At 49.7% G+C, this 21,380-nt stretch overlaps 1 protein-coding gene across 2 annotated transcripts in view; it reads right to left on the bottom strand.

Annotated features, from left to right (window-relative positions):
• Positions 1 to 15,333, bottom strand: part of IWS1 (interacts with SUPT6H, CTD assembly factor 1) — a 41,696-nt gene extending 26,363 nt beyond the window's left edge. For both annotated transcript variants that reach the window (XM_029067700.2, XM_029067707.2), the window contains exons 1-2: positions 15,225 to 15,333; positions 6,612 to 6,727 (exon numbers count right to left, since the gene is read on the bottom strand). In XM_029067700.2, coding sequence (XP_028923533.1) covers positions 6,612 to 6,727; positions 15,225 to 15,258 — 150 coding nt within the window. In that variant the 5' untranslated portion in view covers positions 15,259 to 15,333. The remainder of the gene's footprint in view (positions 1 to 6,611; positions 6,728 to 15,224) is intronic.
• Positions 15,334 to 21,380: the final 6,047 nt, after the last annotated feature.

The raw sequence follows: 21,380 nt of genomic DNA, 5'->3' as shown, positions 1-21,380 counted from the left end.
TCAACCGATCAATGGTATTTATTAAGAGCATTTGGAAGCGTACGATAAAATAAGGAAATATGATCTCTGCCCTCAAGGAGTTTACAGTCTAGTGGGGAGGGAACTAGTGTGGCTGAGAATTTGAGAACAAGGGACTATTATTCTCTTTATCTTGATGGTATTGACCCCTGACTATGTGGTTTTTTTTGTTTTTGTTGTCTGTTTCCCCCGTTTAGACTGTGAGCCCGTTGTTGGGCAGGGATTGTCTCTGTTGCCAAACTACATTCCAAGCGCTTAGTACAGTGCTCTGCACATAGTAAGCGCTCGATAAATACGATCGACTGAATGACAAACTACCAGTGAACCCAGCACAATTTAAAATAGCAAAAATGTAGCTCAAAGAGCATAAATCTTAAATTTATCTTGGAGCTTTTGAACATTAAATTTTAAATTCCGTAGTCAAAATAGTACTAAATCTTTCTTGAGAACTTTGCATGAAAAGATTTTGCATGAACATTTGATGCTTTAGAATATTTTAATTTTATTAATTTAAATAACACAAGGAAAATAGCAGAAGCACAGAAGTAGAAGTAGTAGGAGAAGCACAGAGCCCCTAGCTGATTCATTCATTCATTCAGTAGCATTTATTGAGCGCTTACTAGGTGCAGAGCACTGGACTGAGCGCTTGGAATGGACAATTCGGCAACGGATAGAGACAATCCCTGCCCACTGACGGGAGAATGGTCTAATCGGGGGAGAATCGAGCTGATCACACAGCGAAGGTGAAAAATACTAAAGCTATTACTGGATCCTCTTAAGTTTTTTCAAAAATGTAGGTTCATTCAGAATGCTCAGCAGTCCCTCTTTGGAAACCATGTATTTGCCGAATACAAAGTTTCTTTACGTGACAGGGAAGCAGCACGAGGAGAGCTCCATTCCTCTCCCCCACTCACTGGGGACGCTAGGAGTTACTAGATAGGAAAAGAAGGAACCAGAGAGCGGGTGAGCAGCTCTGCGCTTTCCCTCTTCCTCTCACGAAAGGATGCTAGATGTGGGGGCTGTAGGAAATGTTCATAAAACAGAAACAGCGTGGTTCAGTGGAAAGAGCCCGGGCTTGGGAGTCAGAGGTCATGGGTTCGAATCCCACCTCTGCCACGTGTCAGCTGTGTGACTGTGGGCAAGTCACTTCACTTCTCTGTGCCTCAGTTCCCTCATCTGTAAAATGGGGATTAAGACTGTGAGCCCCACGTGGGACAACCTGATTCCCCTGTGTCTACTCCAGCGCTTACAACAGTGCTCTGCACATAGTAAGCGCTTAACAAATACCAACATTATTATGACTGAAGATACCCTTTCGCAGGGCAGGGAGAATAGAAAAAATTTTACCGAACCACAAGTTGTCCTAGAAGTGTTTGTGGACGGACAGTTTCCGAGGCATAAGGGAAAAGGGTTTTTTTGGTCAGCGATCGCCTCTCTGGACAGAATGTGATGGGATGTGCTCTACTCGACTGATTGACCGCAGTGCCCGAAGACCCAGTTTTTGTCCTCCTGAAAACTCCATCTGTCAAGGCCTTCTCAAATGCGAAGGCCAAAAACTATAATTCAAGTTTTCGTTGAAGTGGGGCTCTTCAAGAATGCAAGCTCCTTGACTTGAATCCCACTTCCCTTGGTTTTTAGGAACAGTACACTCACTCTGGGATAGTTTTCATTTCCCTTGGAGTGAAAATCATAACCTGAATTGTTCTCCTCCCCGGCTTTTAGAAGGCGACCACATTCTTAGTTCCCATCCAGTAAAAATTCTAGCTCACTAAGGTCGCGCTCCACTACAGGCAGCAAGAGAAATGGGAAGGTCATGGAAAATAACAGAGAGGCCAAAAAAGTGCAAATTCTCTCCATACCAAGAAGATCCCCAAATTGACCTATTCTACTTTTTCTACTCCAGGAAGCAAGATCAGTATTTTAAATAAGCTAGCAATTACAGCACTTTCCTGAGTCACGGATATTTGTAAGCCTCTGATACTCAGAGCAATCGAACCATTTTTGAAAGGGCATAAATATGAATTCAAAATACCCTTTCCAGTCTCTTAGCATCCCACAATTTACTCAGAAATCATGTTTTATTGGAACACAACACTTAAAATTAACCCCGCCTCTCACAAGAAACCAGCAGGCACTTCTAAGGGAATCAATAAATCTCTTCAAAACCAATCTAAGCACCTTCACGTAGAAACCAGCAGACATTTCTCCCACTCATAGAAAACTCTACCTTGAAAAGTACAAACAAAATTATCACTTACACCTCTCCCACTGAAAATGCCTTTCTGAATATGCAAAACAATCATTAATGTCTTCTTCCCCTAACTCTCAATGACTGTCAAGATTTTTCAACACCGATTCAATCTTTCAGTCACCCAAAAGTGTTATGTATGCTTCTATTTTCACTTTCTAAATTTTTGTCTACTTTCTATTTTCAACTCCAAGAGTTAGAAATTAGGATTCCAAATTATAATTGAAAATGGACTGTTAGGAATATCGAGAAATGGAAGAATGCCACCGTAGAAATACAGACAGTTAACATGAGGAGCTTGGCAAAGGACGAAACAGACTTGCTGGTCTTCATCTGCAGAGTCCGTGACGATGCTTCTAAAGACATTGCGTAGAAAATCTTACAAATGATACTTGAAAAATCATACCATATGTTAGCTATTTCTAGCATTAGACATTTTAACTTTATCTGCAACTCCCGCAACCTATCAGTGCAGTTAACAAATATTTTAAATAGAAGTCAGAGTCGATCTCTGGATTGCTAAGTGTATTTATTCTCTGCACGGTCCAGACTCTGTGCTTTGGGAAGAGGGGGTGCTAATCTCTAAAAGTGAGAATATTCACCTCCCGGTCTTAACGGGATCTTGGATTCTGACGGGTAGTTTTTTTCACAAGAAGGTAGTTTTGGTCACGTAACAAGTCACCTGGTGGATTTCTGGCATTCCGTCAAGGTGAAGGGTGAACAGTCCAAGTAAGTTGACTTTTTTTAATTTGCTAGATACTCCAGCCCAACAAGTTGGAGTAACCTAGAAATTAGGGCTTGGTAAGTAAGAAATTAAGGACAATTTTACTCAGAATTTAAAATCTGACACACAGCCTCTAGTAGGCATATTGGAATGTAATGGATTTTCACTACGTTTGGAGGGAAGGCTACTGGATTAGGAAATGCTCTTCTCAAATGTGCATGTGCCTGGAAACACACAGCGTGGAGAGGGAAGAAACTGCTTTGCAAATATATGGGGATCTTGGTTGAAGTGTGAGCACTCTGGCGTGAGTTTTTCGTAACATAGGAGTCTCTGAAAGAACTCTATGGGATCCACTGTAGGACGCTCCCACGCAGGATGGCGTGAAGTGTGGGTTTGGGGGAAGCAGACCGCCCCTTGGCTGAAGCGATGAAGAAATGAAGAAACTTTGATGAGTTTCGGCCTGTGGGACATCTGGTGCGGCTCAGGAAGCCTATATTTTCCTCAACTGTATATATTTTCATTACCCTATTTATTTTGTTAATGAAATGTACATCGCTCTGATTCTATTTAGTTGCCATTGTTTTTACGAGATGTTCTTCCCCTTGACTCTATTTATTGCCACTGTTCTCGTCTGTCCGTCTCCCCCGATTAGACTGTGAGCCCGTCAAACGGCAGGGACCGTCTCTATCTGTTGCCGACTTGTTCATTCCAAGCGCTTAGTACAGTGCTCTGCACATAGTAAGCGCTCAATAAATACTATTGAATGAAAGAATGAAAGCCAATCCAGAGCTCAGGGCAGCGCCCAGAGGCAGCAGGAGCAGAAGAGAGCTGGACTCACCAGGAAGCCGGGAGTTTCTACATGGCGGCTAAGAATGCCTCTGGGTTCTGCACTGGCCCGCGGCTAGCTTCACTGAGGGGAGATTCAGGACATGAACGATAGTGAGCTTGTGATAACAGCTCACACTCTTTGCTCCTCCCAAGATCACTTCTGGCCTCACTCTAGACTGTAAGCTTGTTGTGGGCAGGAAATGTATGTTATATTGTTATACTGTACTCTCCCAGAGCTCTTAGTACAGCGCTCTGCACACAGTAAGTGCTCAATAAATACAACTGACTGACCTGCCTCCATCCATCTGTTCCCCTGGCCTGGAACTCTCCTCCTTTCACCAACTTCAAAGCCCTTCTAAGATCTCACCTCCTTCAGCAAGCCTTCCCTGATCAATTCCCAACACAATGACCTATATTAACTTGATTCACCTCTAGGATTAATGCATTTATTTATTTCCCAATCCCTTCTGCATCTCCCTTTATTCATTCCCCTTCTCAGCCCCACAGCACTTATGTACGTACTTGTAATTTATTTTTCATTCATATTAATGTCTGCCTCCCCCCGATAGCTTGTAAGCTCGTGGGGGAGGGGACGGGGCCATTTGTTATACTGTGCGCTCCCAAGCTCTCAGTACGGTGCTTCGCACACAGCAAACGCTCAATAGATGCAACTGAATGAATGCATTTATTAGTCCCTTCCTCAACACTTGTGGACGAGAAGCGACGTGGCCTAGAATGTACACCCACTGTGGGCAGGGACTATTAGTGTACTTTCCAAGCACTCACTACAGTGGTCTGCCCACAGTAAGCGCTCGATAAATCCGACTGAATGGATAGAGCACGGAGCTGGGAGACAGACCTGGGTTCTAATCCCAGCTCAGCCACCTGTCTGCTGTGTGGCCTTCGGTAAATCGCTTAACTTCTCCATGCCTCAGTTAGAGCACATGTAAAATGGGGATTAAGACTGAGCTCCATGAGGGATAGGTTCCCTGTCCAACCTGAACTGCTCGTATCCACCCCGGCGCCTAGTAAAGTGCCTGGCACATTATAAGCGCTTACCAAATACCACAATTATTATTTATTCTGATTTCACTATTGGGAAATATTTTGCTTATCTGTCTTCCCAAGTAGACTGTGAACATTCACTGCGCTTCTGCGTACTTTCCCAAGTGCTCAGTTTCGTCGCGTGGCTCTCAACAGACACTCTGTAAATATCATCACTACTGCTAACCCATAGGAGAAAGGTTCAGGAACATCTCCACTGGGAAAAGACACACGCTGCAAATGAATGATTATACTCGTCAGAACCCAACACCCAGGAGACCCAGGACTTTCAAATCGATGTCTGGATCCCAGAGCTCATCAGGATAGAGAAGCAGCATGGCTCAGTGGAACGAGCACGGGCTTGGGAGTCGGAGGTCACGGGTCCGAATCCCCGCTCTGCTACTTGTCAGCTGTGTGACCGTGGGCAAGTCACTTCACTTCTCTGGGCCTCAGTGACCTCATCTGTAAAATGGGGATTAACTGCGAGCCTCACGTCGGACAACCTGATGACCCTGTATCTTCCCCAGTGCTTAGAACAGTGCTCTGCACAGAGTAAGCGCTTAACAAATACCAACATTATTATAAGGATACTGAGAATTACAAATGGCAGCCAGGGTATAAATACACTCAGTTCTGTCAGAGCGAGTATTTTCAGTACAGGGGCTGGATCGCAATTAAGGAATTAGGAACAAGTCTTTCATTCACTCATTTTCATTCATTCAATCGTATTTATTGAGCGCTTACTATGTGCAGAGCACCGTACTAGCACTTGGAATGTACAATTCGGCAACAGAGAGACAATCCCTACCCAACGACGGGCTCAAAGTCTAAACGGGGGAGACAGACAACAAAACAAAACGTAGTCAGGCGTCGATACCGTCAAGATAAAGAGAATCATATATATAGACACATCATTAACAAAATAAATTATACAAATATGCACAAGGGCTGTGGGGAGGGAAAGGGGGAAGAGCAGAGGAAGGGAATGGGGGAATGGGGAGGGGGGGAGGAGCAGAGAGAAAGGGAGGACTCAGTCTGGGAAGGCCTCCCGGAAGAGGTGAGCTCTCAGGAGGGCTCTGAAGAGGGGAAGAGAGTTAGTTTGGCGGAGGTGAGGAGGGAGGGCGTTCCGGGACAGCGGGAGGACGTGGGCCAGGGGCCGACGCCGGGACAGCCGAGAACGAGGCCCATTGAGGAGGTTAACGGCGGCAGAGGAGCGGAGTGAGCGGGCTGGGCTGGAGAAGGAGAGAAGGGAGGTGAGGTAGGAGGGGGCAAGGGGATGGACAGCTTTGAAGCCAAGAGTGAGAAGTTTTTGTTTCATGCAAAGGTTGATAGGCAACCACTGGAGGTTTTTGAGTGACATGCCCAGAGCGTTTACGTAGAAAGATAATCCGGGGAGCGGAATGAAGAATAGACTGGAGCGTGAAGAGTCTTCCCACGCATGGGCCTGTTTGGTCAGGATGTCCAAACAGGGAAACTGTTTGTGCACCAGTGCAAAGTGTCGGTACAAGCGGCCACTACAGTGCAAGTTTTCCTTAATGTGTGGTTTCATAAGACCCCAGCCCTCACATTACGGTCACACTTGGTGGGAAGAATATATGCGTACGTAGAGGAGGGGGAAGACGGGGAAAGAGAGGGAGGAGAGAGTTTGAAGCTTGCACTCTGGCAAGGTATCTTTAGTTTCTGGCTAAAATATGCAAGTCACAAGGGTACCAAAAATCTGTCCCCCAAAAGATGCTATTAAATCAATACCTCTGAATGATGCTCTAGACTTCCATTTTCTGATCCAGAGTGCTGGTCGTTTCCATCGTCTTCCACCTCTGACTCCGAATCCCGTTCATCCTGAACCGGAGTAGCGCCACCATCGTCTGCGCAAAACCAGACAAGAAAACCCCCACTGAGAATGCAAGATGGATAAACCCCGGGACGAGTACGATGACAGTCTAGAGGGAAATATACAACCCAAAGCGACTCGTAATCTAATGCCTGACCGACTGTAAAGGAGGAAGGGGCCATATAAATCCACTGAGCCTGCCGCCTATGAGGTGGAGAGAGAGGGAATCCACGCCACCATCCCAGCCCACCCAAACACGGCTGATTTTTGCCCCGAGCCCGTCCAACCAAACCCTGCTAGTGTGGAACGTGAAAGCCAGATCTAGCCGGGGCTCTCCTCCCTGCACAGGGTGTTTCTACACAGGGGGCACCCGGGCACCATTTATGAGCCAGGCTGGGAAGCAGCGTGGCTTAGTGTAAAGAGCCTGGGCTTCGGAGTCAGAGGTCATGAGTTCGACTCCCGGCTCTGCCACTTGTCAGCTGTGTGACCGTGGGCAAGTCACTTCACTTCTCTGTGCCTCAGTGACCTCATCTGTAAAATGGCGATTAACTGGGAGCCTCATGTGGGACGACCCGATTATCCTGTATCTCCCCCAGCGCTTACAACAGTGCTCTGCACATAGTAAGCGCTTAACAAATACCAACATTATCATTATTACTAAGTTGGTTGCCACAGAGGGTGCACCTTCTGTCAGATTCTAACAAAGTGTTTCTGAGGGGCACACTGGATAAACGGGGTATGAGCGTGGAGGTTCTGGGTGGCCCGGTGGGGAGCTCGCTCCAGAATGAGGGTGATGGAGGATGAAGACAGAATAATAATTCTGCACTTCCACGGGGTGGTTAGTACGGCGGGCTGGAGAACTGTATAGCCTGAAGCGGGAGCCATCCTGGCCCTCTGACTGGAGAAGCCTGCCAATTAATGTTAAATAATTATATTTGTTAAGCGCTTACTAAATGCCAAACGCTGTTAAGCACTGGAGTAGATAGAAGACAATCAGGTCTTATCAACCGATGGCATTTATTGATCGCGGCTAGCCACTGCACTTGGAAGGGTAGACTATAACAGAGGAGGTAGACACGTTCCCTGCCCACGGCGAATCAAAGGTGTTTCCTGAGCGCTGTGTGCCGAGCACCATACTAAGCGCTGGGGAGCAGTCAATATAACAGGGTTGGCAGACGTGTTCCCTTCCCGCGGGGAGCTTAGGAGGGGCTGGGATTCTTCTCAGAGAGACCACAAACTCAAATTGAACAAAATGGATAAAGAATGTCGTGAAGGGCTTGCCAACCTAACCGTCCAAGGCAGGAGTGACCGAGACTCGTGAACCGAAGAGCCGCAAATCCACAGCACAATAGGACTGAGTGCCGCGGATCGGAAACTAGGTATTTACACCGGAATGGGGAGCAGGCTTCTGGGGGCCGGGGCCACCGGGGGGGAAGCCGTACTTCTGCCAACGCGAGCCCAAGGAGGCAGGGGTGTTGCTGCTGCTGAAGGGGAAGGAGCAGCGACATACTGCAGCCTCCCACTACCGCAGCCAAACAATAATAATAACGTTGGCATTTGTTAAGCGCTTACTATGTGCAGAGCACTGTTCTAAGCGCTGGGGGAGATACAGGGTCATCAGGTTGTCCCACGTGAGGCCCACAGTCTTCATCCCCATTTTCCAGATGAGGCAACTGAGGCAAAGAGAAGTGAAGTGACTTGCCCACAGTCACACAGCTGAGTGGCAGGGCCTGGATTCGAACCCGGGACCTCCGATTCCCTGGCCCATGCTCTTTCCACCGAGCCACGCTGCTTCTCTGCCTCTGTGCCTCAGTTCGCTCATCTGGAAAATGGGGAGCCTCACATGGGACAACCTGATTCCCCTGTATCTATCCCAGCGCTTAGAACAGTGCTCTGCACAGAGGAAGCGCTTAACAAACACCAACATTATTATTATTATTATTCTCTTTAAGCATTCTAACCCAGATATTGATGATGTGGAATCCAGACTGTAAGCCTATTGGGGTAGGGAACGTGACCCTGATAATACATAATTCTGATGTACTGTACTCTTCCAACCGCTTAGTACAAGTGCTAAGCACTCAATAAATACCCCTGATTGACTGAATCTCAACTGTTACTCCCGCAATGATACTTACTAAGTGTTTGGGAGAGCACATCAGAGTAAGGAAACCCAATCCCTGCCCCCCTTACAATTTAGCAGGGATACAGATATTAAATAAACTATAGCACCGGCCAGGGCTGAAAGCCTGATTTGATGAAAACCACCGGGAACGCAGCACAACTGAAAATAATTCGAAAGGACTGGAAAAATGAACTTGCATCCTTCCGCGATCTTTGTCCATCATTTCATTCTACTCACAGTGCAACTGAGCTCAAAGTTAAAAGCATTATTCTGAAGTTCCACAGAACCCAGCCTGCAACCGAGACCCACTAACAACACGCCCTGGGCGGACGTTTCTTTGGGCAAGTAACGGACTAAAAACTCCAACTCCCGAGACCGAAGCAGCGTGGCTCAGTGGAAAGAGCCCGGGCTTTGGAGTCAGAGGTCATGGGTTCGAATCCCGGCTCTGCCACCTGTCGGACTGTGGGCAAGTCACTTCACTTCTCTGTGCCCCAGTTCCCTCATCTGTAAAATGGGGATGAAGACTGTGAGCCCCACGTGGGACAACCTGATTCCCCCGTGTCTCCCCCAGCGCTTAGAACAGTGCTCTGCACAGAGTAAGCGCTTAGCAAATGCCAACATTATTATTATTATCGGATACGCTGTGAAATGATTCAAGTAGACGGCGCGCTCCTTGGGGGCAGCGGTCATGCCAGTCTGCACTGTACTTTCCCAAACTCGGTACGCGCGCCCTTCGCTTGAAAGTTTGGCGGAATGGATGTTTCCATTTGGGTTCAGGACAGCCCGCAGGCGGCAATCCGTGCGCATCTGAACACCGATAACTGAAAATCCGATACAACGGCCAACTCCCGGTCCCATCCCGGTTAAGGACGGTGGCTCTTCCGCTTCACGCTTCGTTACTGTTGGGAAGGCGTTTGGGAAGCAGGGTGCCTCGGGGCGTGGAGTCAGAGGACCCTGGACTCTCCCTAGGGCTTAGTGCAATGCTCTGCACATAGTAAGCGCCCAATCAAACCGACTGATCTGCGTTCTAATCCCGGCTCCGCCTCTTGCCCGCTGATTCGACACCTGGCCTCAATACCTTCTCTCCCTCCTCCCTAGACTGTGAACACCCTGTGGGAAAAGGAACTTGACTTGCTCTACCCCAGTGCTTCGAACAGGGCTCGACACGGACCAAGCTCTTAATAAATCTCGTAATTCTCATCACTATCACTCAGACGGTGAGCCCCTTGCGGGGCAGGGACCGCTAGCCGAGTCCTCACCGGCTGGGCGAATAGTAAGGGCTTAAATATTGTTATAATTACTGGGAGAAGGTATCTGGGAAGCAGCAGGGCCTGGTGGAAAAAGAACAGGCCTGGGAGTCGGTGGACCTGGGTTCTAATCCCAGCTCTGCCAAATGTTTGCTGTGTGACCTTGGAAAAGGCACTTTACTTCTCTGTGCCTCTGTTTCCTCGACTGTAAACAGTGGGGATTCTGAACCTGTCCTCCCTACTTAGACTGTGAGCTCCAGGTGGACCGGAATTGTGTCCGACATAATTACCTTGTAACAATAATATTGGTATTTGCTAAGCGCTTACTATGTGCAGAGCACTGTTCTAAGCGCTGGGGAAGATACAGGGCAATCAGGTCGTCCCACGTGAGGCTCACAGTTAATCCCCATTTTACAGATGAGGTCCCTGAGGCACAGAGACGTTAAGTGACTTGCCCACAGTCACACAGCTGACAAATGGGAGAGGCGGGAGTCGAACCCATGACCTCTGACTCTGAAGCCCAGGCTCTTTCCACTCTCCCCCGGTGTTTAGAATAGTGCTTGACATGAAATGATTGCTTAACAAATATAATAATAAAGGTAATAATAATGTTAGTATTTAAGCGCTACGTGCAGAGCGCTGTATCACGCGCTGGGGCAGATACAGGGTCATCAGATTGTCGCCCGTGGGGCTCACATTTTTTAATCCCCATTTTTACAGGTCACTGAGGCCCAGAGAAGTGAAGCGACTTGCCCAAGGTCACCCAGCAGACAAGTGGTGGAGTCGGAATTAGAACCCACGACCTCTGACTCCCAAGCCCGGGCTCCTGCCACTAAGCCACGCTGCTTCTCTACAATGCTACTAACCACAACCTACGGAGACTAAAACCATCTCTTGTCTACCTGTGTGACCGTCACTTCTCTGTGCCTCAGTTCCCTCCTCTGTAAGATGAGGCACGAAGACTGTGAGCCCCATGTCAGCCTGATTAGCTTCTATCCACCCCAGCGTTTCGTTAGTGCCTGGCACAGAGAAGCAGCGTGGCTCAGTGGAAAGAGCACGGGCTTTGGAGTCAGAGATCGTGGGTTCGAATCCCGGCTCGGCCACTTGTCACCTGGGTGACTTTGGGCAAGTCACTTAATTTCTCGGTGCCTCGGTTCCCTCATCTGTAAAATGAGGATTGAGACTGTGAGCCCCACGTGGGACAACCCGATTCCCTTGTGTCTACCCCAGCGCTTAGAACAGTGCTCGGCACATAGTAAGCGCTTAACAAATACCAACATTATTATTATTATTAAGTGTTTAACAATAATAATAAAATAATAACAATAACAAATACCGTGAGAAAAAAAAGCAAGCCCTCCACTGAGAAGCAGGGTGGCTTGGTGGAAGGAACAAGGGCTTGGGAGTCGGAGGACGTGGGTTCTAATCCCAGTACCGCCACTTGACCGCTGTGTGGCCCTGGGGCAAATCACTTCACTTCTCTGGGCCTCAGTTCCCTCATCTGTAAAATGGGGATGAAGACTGGGAGCCCCATGTGGGACCACCTGATTCCCCTGTATCTCCCCCAGCGCTTAGAACAGTGCTCGACACATACCAAGCGCTCAACAAATACCAGCATTATTATTACTGTATCTACCCCAGTGCTTAGAACAGTGCCTGACACATAGTAAGCACTGAATACCATTATTATTTTATCATCATCGCTGGAAGAGGATGCCTGAACCGACCGTAAGCCCGCTGTGGGCAGGGAGTGTCTGTCTTTGTTGCTGAAATGTACTTTTCAGTACAGCGATTACTCCAGTGCTCAGCACACAGTAAGCGCTCAATAAATACGACTGAAGCCTCGGATGCGGCCCCCGTCCCCCCCCCCCCCCCGTTTCTCTCCCACCATTTCGGCAGTGTTACTATCACTAGTTATATCCCGGCTAGACTACTGTGTCAGCCTTCTCTCCGACCTCCCTTCCTCCTCTCTCGCCCCGCTCCGGTCTATTCTTCACTCCGCTGCCCGACTCATCTTCCTGCAGGAACGATCTGGGCGTGTCACTCCCCTTCTTAAACACCTCCAGTGGTTGCCTATCGACCTCCGCTCCAAACAAAAACTCCTCACTCTAGGCTTCGAGGCTCTCCATCACCTTGCCCCTTCCTACCTCTCCTCCCTTCTCTCTTTCTACCGCCCACCCCGCACGCTCCGCTCCTCCGCCGCCCACCTCCTCGCCGTCCCTCGGTCTCGCCCGTCCCGCCGTCGACCCCCGGGTCACGTCCTCCCGCGGTCCCGGAACGCCCTCCCTCCTCACCTCCGCCAAACTGATTCTCTTTCCCTCTTCAAAACCCTACTTAAAACTCACCTCCTCCAAGAGGCGTTCCCAGACTGAGCTCCTCTTCTCCCTCTACTCCCTCTGCCACCCCCCCTTTACCTCTCCGCAGCTAAACCCTCTTTTTCCCCTTTTCCCTCTGCTTCTCCACCTCTCCCTTCCCATCCTCTCGGCACTGTACTCGTCCGCTCAACTGTATATATTTTCGTTACCCTATTTATTTTGTCAATGAATTGTACATCGCCTCGATTCTATTTAGTTGCCATTGTTTTTACGAGATGTTCTTCCCCTCGACTCTATTTATCGCCATCGTTCTCGTCTGTCCGTCTCCCCCGATTAGACTGTAAGCCCGTCAAACGGCAGGGACCGTCTCTGTTGCCGACTTGTTCATCCCAAGCGCTTAGTACAGTGCTCTGCACTTAGTACAGTGCACTGTGTTGGTGTTTGTTAAGCGCTTACTATGTGCAGAGCACTGTTCTAAGCACTCCACCCGCTCAATAAATACTATTGAATGAATGAATTGAATGAATAGTGTTTATTGTTGCCATTACTATTTTGCGCAAGTCACTTCACTTCTCGGTGCCTCAGTTACCTCATCTGTAAAATGGGGATGAAGACTGTGAGCCTCACGTGGGACGACCCGATGACCCCGTATCTCCCCCAGCGCTCAGAACGGTGCTCGGCACATAGTAGGCGCTTAACAAATACCAACATTATTATTATTATTTTAGCTCTCAAAGGTCCATCCCAGGGTAGCCCCCTCCCCATCGCCAGGCTCCCTCCCTCTGCTCTAGCCCTTCCCCGCCCCACAGCACTTGTGCAAGTTTCTATATATTCTATTATTCTATATATATTCTATATATATTCACTGTTCTATTTATTTTATTAATGATGTGCTTATATTTCTCTTTGTTTTGACGGCAGTGATGCCCGTCTACTTGTTCTGTTTCGTTGTCTGCCTCCCCCTTCTAGGCTGTGAGCCCGTCGTTGGGTAGGGATGGCCTCCGTTGCCCAAGTGTCCTTTCCGAGCGCTCAGTACAATGCTCTGCACAGAGCAGGTGCTCAATAGGTACGACTGAATGAATGGATTATCACCAACGATAATTAATAATGAACAGCAGCGCTTGGGAAAGCAGGACCCAGCCCCCCTCAAGTGTGAGAAGCAGCATGGCTCAGTGGAAAGAGCCCGGGCTTGGAGTCAGAGGTCATGGGTTTGAATCCCGGCTCTGCCACTTGTCAGCTGGGTGACTGTGGGCAGGTCACTTCACTTCTCTGGGCCTCAGTTCCCTCATCTGTAAAATGGGGATTAACTGTGAGCCCCACGTGGGACAACCTGATTACCTTGCATCTCCCCCAGCGCTTAGAACAGTGTTTGGCACATAGTGAGCGCTTAACAAATACCAACATTATTATACCGCCATCGTTATTATTAGTAGGTGCAGCACATTGTAAGCGCTTAACAAATATCATCATTCTTATTATTATTAGTCTTGATGGAAAGAGCCCAGACTTGGAAGTCAGAGGTCGTGGGTTCTAATCCCGGCTCCGCCACTTGTCAGCTGTGGGACTTCGGGCAGGTCACTTCCCTCCTCTGTGCCTCAGTTCCCTCATCTGTAAAATGGGGATGGAGCCTGTGAGCCTCACGCCGGACAACCTGATGACCCCGTATCTCCCCCAGCGCTTAGAACAGTGCTCTGCACAGAGAAAGCGCTTAACAAATACCAACATTATTAGTAATATACCATCACCATTATTATTATCACTATGTGTAACACATTGTAAGCGCTTAACCATTACCATCATCATTATTACTATTGTTGTTAGTCTTAGTGGAAAGAGCCCGGGCTTGGGAGTCAGAGGCCGTGGGTTCTAATCCCGCCTCTGCCACTTGTCAGCTGTGTGACTTTGGGCAAGCCGCTTCACTTCTCTGGGCCTCAGTGACCTCATCTGGAAAAAGGGGGAGGATGAACATAGGGAGCCCCACGTGGGGGGCCACCTGCCAACCTTCCCCCTGCTCCGAGCGCTCAGAATGGCTCTTATTAATAATAACAATGTTGGTATTTGCTAAACACTTACTCTGCGCAGAGCACTGTTATAAGCGCTGGGGGAGATACAAAAATAAATTGTGATCTTTGTTAAGCGCTTACTCTGTGCAGAGCACTGTTCTAAGCGCTGGGGGAGATGCAGGGTCATCAGGTTGTCCCACGTGAGGCTCACAGGCTTCATCCCCATTTTACAGATGAGGGAACTGAGGCCCAGAGAAGTGACTTAATAAGGATGTTAGTATTTAAGCGCTTACTATGTGCAAAGCACTGTTCTAAGCGCTGGGGGAGATACAGGATGATCAGGTTGCCCCACGTGAGGCTCAGTCTTCATTCCCATTTTACAGATAATAATAATGTTGGCATTTGTTAAGCGCTTACTCTGTGCAGAGCACTGTTCTAAGCGCTGGGGGAGATCCAAGGTCATCAGGTTGTCCCACTTGAGGCTCACAATCTTCATCCCCATTTTGCAGATGAGGAAACTGAGGCCCAGAGAAGTGACTTAATAAGAATACTAGTATTTAAGCGCTTAGTATGTGCCAAACACTGTTCTAAGCGCTGGGGGAGATACAGGGTCATCAGGTTGTCCCACGTGAGGCTCCCAGTCTTCATCCCCATTTCCCAGATGAGGGAACTGAGGCACCGAGAAGGGAAGTGACCTGCCCACAGTCCCACAGCTGCCAAGTGGCCGAGCCGGGATTCGAACCCATGACCTCGGCCTCCCCAGCCCGGGCTCTTGGGCGGCTGACCCTTCAGTCGGTCATAACTAAGGCTAAGCGGAGTGAGGAACGACGCCCATCATTACCCGACTGGTCCCCGCTGTAATAGTCGGTTTCCATGGCGGGTCCGGGGAGGGTGAGGATGGCGGCGCCCGGAGCGGGGCCGCCTCAGCCGCCGCGCCCCCCGCCCCGCCCCGCCCCGGACGCCCGTTGGCCCGTCGGTCCGCCGGTCGGTCCGTCGGTCGGTCCGTCGGTGGGTGGGCGGCGAGGAGGCGGAGGGCGGCCGGGCTCCGCGCTCCCCTCACAACCCCGCGCCCAAAATGGCGCCTCACCCGCTCCCTCACAGGGACGCAGTGCGCAGGCGCCGCCGCGCGGGGCACAGGCTAATGAGCCGGGACGGTGGCCGCGCGGGGCCAGAATACCCACAGTCTGAGGAGAGGAGGAAAGATGGCGCCCGCTTGGGACTTTCAGAGGGACGAGTGCGCAGGCGCCGCCGGAGTGGGCATAGGGCTAATGAGCGGGGACGGTGGCCGCGTGGGGCCAGACTACCCACAGTCCGAGGCGAAGAGGAAAAATGGCGCCCGCTCGGGACTTTCAGAGGGACGCAGTGCGCAGGCGCCGCCGGGGAGGGCACGGGGCTAATGAGTGGGGACGGTGGCCGCGCGGGGCCAGACTACCCACAGTCTGAGGAGACGGGGAAAGATGACGACTTTGAGAGGGACGGACTGCGCAGGCGCCGATGCACAGGGCAGAGGGCTGATGAGTCGGGACGGTGGCCGCGCAGGGGCAGAATACCAAGTCTGAGGAGTAGAGGAAAGACAGTGTTGGTGTTTGTTAAGCGCTTACTATGTGCAGAGCACTGTTCTAAGCGCTGGGGGAGATACAGGGTAAACAGGTTGTCCCACGCAGGGCTCACCATCTTAATCCCCATTTTACAGATGAGGTAACTGAAACAGTGAAGTGACTTGCCCACAGTCACACAGCTGACAAGTGGCAGGGCCGGGATTCGAACCCATGACCTCTGACTCCCAAACCCGGGCTCTTTCCACTGAACCACGCTGCCGGCCTGAGAGTTTCAGAGGGACGGAGTGCGCAGGCGCCGCTGGGGAGGGCACAGGGCTAATCAATCGGGACGGTGGCCGCGCAGGGCCAGACTACCACAATCTGAGGAGAACGCCTGGGCCATCTTGGTCGGCCCGGGCAGGGGATTACTGGACGGCGGCTGTCGGAGAGGGGGGCGGGCGCGCTGTGCACAAGCCGCCATGGGTGGGCCCTTCAGGCTCTATATTAAGTTGGCTTGCTCACTAACCAATCGGGGAAGAGGAAAGATGGCGCCCGCCCGGGACCTTCAGAGGGACGGAGTGCGCAAGCGCCGCTGGGGAGGGCACTGGGCTAATGAGTCGAAACGGTGGCCGCATGGGGTCATAATACCAACGGTCTGGGGAGAAGAGGAAAGATGGCGCCGGCCCGAGACCTTCAGAGGGACGGAGTGCGCAAGCGCCGCTGGGGAGGGCACTGGGCTAATGAGTCGAAACGGTGGCCGCGCGGGGTCATAATACCAACGGTCTGAGGAGCAGAGGAAAGATGGCGCTTGCCCGAGAGCTTCAGAGGGACGCAGTGCGCAGGCGCCATTGGGGAAGGCACAGGGCTATGAGTGGGGACGGTGGCCGCGCAGGGCCAGAATACCAATAGTCTGAGGCGAACGCCAGGGCCTGGGCTTGGGTCTGGGCCTAGGGCCATGTTGGTCCACCTGGGAGGCAGGGGCTTCTCAGACAGTGGCCGCTGGAGTGTGGAGGCTGCCCTAACTGCTGTGCTAAACCTGCCATGCCTCCGCCCTTCTGGCCCCATATTAAGTTGGCTGCTCACTAGCCAATCCATGAACAGGAGGGGGCAACTTGCTGTTCATTGTCAATTGTATTTATTGAGCACTTACTGGGTGCAGAGCACTGCACTAAGCGCTGGGAATGGACAATTGGGCAACAGATTGCAAAGTTCCCAAGAAAGATTTAGTACCACTTTGACTATGGAATTGAAAGTTTAATGTAAAAAGCTCTAAGATAAATAGAAGATTTATGCTCTTCGAGCTACATTTTTGCTGGTATTTTAAATCGTACCACTGGTAGTTTGTCATTCAGTCATTCAATCGATCGTATTTATTGAGCACTTACTATGTACTATACTATCTCGCCCTGCTCCAGTCTATTCTTCACTCCGCTGCCTGGCTCATCTTCCCGCAGAAACGATCTGGGCATGTCACTCCCCTTCTTAAACAACTCCAGTGGTTGCCTATCGACCTCCGCTCCAAACAAAAACTCCTCACTCTAGGCTTCGAGGCTCTCCATCACCTTGCCCCTTCCTACCTCTCCTCCCTTCTCTCTTTCTACCACCCACCCCGCACGCTCCGCTCCTCCGCCGCCCACCTCCTCGCCGTCCTTCGGTCTCGCCTATCCCGCCGTCGACCCCCGGGCCACGTCCGCCCGCGGTCCTGGAATGCCCTCCCTCCTCACCTCAGACGATCTAATTCTCTTCCCCTCTTCAAAACCCTACTTAAAATCACCTCCTCCAAGAGGCTTTCCCAGACTGAGCTCCTCTTCTCCCTCTACTCCCTCTACCACCCCCCTTCACCTCTCCGCAGCTTAACCCTCTTTTCCCCCCATTTCCCTCTGCTCCTCCTCCTCTCCCTTCCCATCCCCTCAGCACTGTACTCGTCTGCTCAACTGTATATATTTATTACCCTATTTATTTTGTTAATGAAATGTACATCGCCTCGATTCTATTTAGTCGCCATTGTTTTTACGAGATGTTCCTCCCCTCGACTCTATTTATCGCCATTGTTCTCGTCTGTCCGTCTCCCCCGATTAGACCGTAAGCCCGTCAAACGGCAGGGACCGTCTCTATCTGTTGCCGACTTGTTCATTCCAAGCGCTTAGTACAGTGCTCTGCACATAGTAAGCGCTCAATACTATTGAATGAATGAATGAATGTGGAGCACTAGACTGAGCGCTTGGAATGGACAATTGGGCAACAGATAGAGACCATCCCTGCCCAACGACGGGCTCACAGTCTAAATGGGGGAGACAGACAACAAAACAAAACAAGGAGGCATAAATACCATCAAGATAAATAGAATCATAGATATATACACATCATTAATAAAATAGAGTAATGAATTATATATACAAATCTACACAAGTGCTATGGGGAGGGGAAGGGGGAAGAGCAGAGGGAGGGAGTTGGGGCGATGGGGAGGGGAAGGGGAGTGGAGGGAAAAGGGTAAGCTCAGTCTGGGAAGGCCTCCTGGAGGAGGTGAGCTCTCAGTAGGGCTTTGAGGAGGGGAAGAGAGTTAGCTCTATTGAGCGCTGACTCTGTGCAGAGCACCTAGAAAGTGCAATTTAACAACAGCGACAGTTCCTGCCCACAAGGGGCTCACTTGATCATTCAGTGGTATTTATTGAGCGCTTACTGTGTGCAGAGCACTGTACTAAGCGCTTGGTAAATACAATTCGGCAACAGAGAGAGACAATCCCTACCCAACAACGGGCTCACGGTCTAGAAGGGGGAGACAGACAACAAAACAAAACAAGTAGACAGGCATCAATACCATCTAAATAGATATATAGAATCATAGATATATATATATACACACACCATTAATAAAATAGAATAATAAATATGTAATAATGATGGCATTTGTTAAGCGCTTACTATGTGCAAAGCACTGTTCTAAGCGCTGGGGAGGATACAAGATGATCGGGTTGTCCCATGTGGGGCTCACAGTCAATCCCCATTTTACAGATGGGTTAATAATAATACTAATTATGCCATTGGTTAAGCACTTACTATGTGCCAACTACTGTTCTAAGTGCTGGGGTTGATACAAGGTAATCAGGTTGTCCCATGTGAAGCTCCCCATTTTACAGATGAAGTAACTGAGGCACGGAGAAGTGAAGTGACTTGCCCAAAGTCACACAGCTGGCAAGTGGCAGAGTCGGGATTAGGACCCATGACCTCTGACTCCCAAGCCCGGGCTATTTTCGCTAAGCCACACTGCTTTTCGTAGAAACATACACACGTGCTGTGGGGAGGGGAAGAGGGTAGAGCAGAGGGAGGGAGGAGAGGAGTTAGGAGTAAGCACTCAATCGTATTTATTAAGCACTTACTATACGCAGAGCACTGTACTAAGCGCTTGGAAAAGCACGATACAGCAATAAAAAGTGACAATCCCTGCCCACAGCGAGTTCACAGTCTAGAGGCAGATATCAGTACAAATAAACAGATAACTATACAAATAAATAAATTTACACATATAATAATAATGTTGGTTTTTGTTCAGCGCTTATTATGTGCAGAGCACTGTTCTAAGCACTGGTGGGCTGTGGGGCAGGTATGGGTTAGGGGGAAGAGGAAAGGGAGCGAGTCAGGGTAACACAGAAGGGAGTGGGAGATGAGGAAAAGTGGGGTTTAGTCTGGGAAGACCTCTTGGAGGAGATGGGTCTTCAGTAATAAGAACAATAATGATGATGGTATTTGATAAGTGCTTACCATGTGCCAAGCACTGTTCTAAGTAGAAACAAGGTCATCAGGTTGTCCCACGTGGGGCTCACAGCCTTCATCCCCCTTTTACAGATGAGGGAACTGAGGCCCAGAGAAGTTGAGTGACTTGCCCCAAGTCACCCAGTTGATAAGTGGCGGAGCCGGGACTAGAACTCACGACCACTGACTCCCAAGCCCGGGCTCTTCCCACTGAGCCAGTAAGGCTTTGATGGGGGGAGATTGATTGTCCGGCGGATTTGAGGAGGGAGGGCGTCCCAGGCCAGAGATAGGACACAGTTCTTAGCTCTCCCTAGACTGTGAGCTCGCTGTGGGCCAGGAATGTCACTGTTTATTGTATGGTACTCTCCCAAGCGCTTAGTACAGTGCTCTGTTCACAGGAAGCGCTCAATAAATACAACTGAATGAATTCATTCTTTCAATAGTATTTATTGAGCGCTTACTATGTGCAGAGCACTGTACTAAGCGCTTGGAATGAGCAAGTCGGCAACAGATAGAGACAGTCCCTGCCGTTTGACGGGCTTACGGTGAAAGCGGGGTTTGGGAGGTGGGAGGGATGAGGAGCCGCAAATGGAGTTGCTGGGACTTGTGGTTTTCCTCAGCCAAGTGACAGACACCGGAGATATTTTAGGTGGGCAGAAGTTTCAGGAGCCAGAGAACCTGGGTTCTAATCCCAGCTTCTCCACGTGTGTGCTCTGTGACCTCAGGCAAGTCACTTACCTTCTCTGTGCCACAGGTACCTCATCCGTAAAAAGGGATTTAAGACGGTGAGCCCCGTTAATCAATCAATCATTGGAATTTATTAAGGGCTTATTATGTGCACAGCATCGCACTAAGCACTTGGGAGAGTACCATACAACAGAATTAGTAGACATGTCCCCTGCCCACAACGAGCCCCATTTGAGACAGGGACTGCGTCTAGCCCGAATATCTTGTATCGACCCCAGTGCTTACTACAGTGTCTGGCACGCAGTGAGCGTTTAACATATACCCTTCAAAATGCAAATACTCTGTCCCCTGTGATCCATGGCCACAACCTCATTTATGTACATGTCTGTAATTTATTTATTTAATGATAATGGTGGTATTTGTTAAGTGCTTACTATGTGCACAGCACAGTTCTAAGCGCTGCGGGGGATTCGAGGTGATCATGCTGTCCCACGTGGGGCTCACAGTCTCAATCCCCATTGTACAGATGAGGTCACTGAGGCACAGAGAAGTGAAGTGACATGCCCAAAGTCACACAGCTGGCAAGTGGCGGAGCCGGGATTCAAACCCATGACCTCTGACTCCCAAGCCCGGGCTCTTTCCACTGAGCCACGCTGCTTCTCTAGACAGACATCACTTTAGATTGATGTCTGTCTCCCCCTCTAGACTGAAAGCTCATTGTGGGCAGGGAATGTATCTGTTTATTGTTCCTTTATTCAATTGTATTTATTAAGCGTTTAGTACAGTGCTCTCCACACACTAAGCACTCAATAAATACGATTGAATTAATTAAGCACTTACTATGTGCAGAACATTCATTCATTCATTCAATAGTATTTATTGAGCGCTTACTACGTGCAGAGCGCTGTACTAAGCGCTTGGAATGTACAAATCGGTAACAGATAGAGACAGTCCCTGCCCTCTGACGGGCTTACAGTCTAATAGGGGAGACGGACAGACAAAAACAGTAGCAATAAATAGAA

Source organism: Ornithorhynchus anatinus, chromosome 1, assembly GCF_004115215.2.
Source record: "Ornithorhynchus anatinus isolate Pmale09 chromosome 1, mOrnAna1.pri.v4, whole genome shotgun sequence".
In the NCBI taxonomy this organism is placed as follows: domain Eukaryota; kingdom Metazoa; phylum Chordata; class Mammalia; order Monotremata; family Ornithorhynchidae; genus Ornithorhynchus; species Ornithorhynchus anatinus.
The sequence above is the reverse complement of the archived record's forward strand: the minus strand, read 5'-3'. Positions and strand labels throughout refer to the sequence as shown.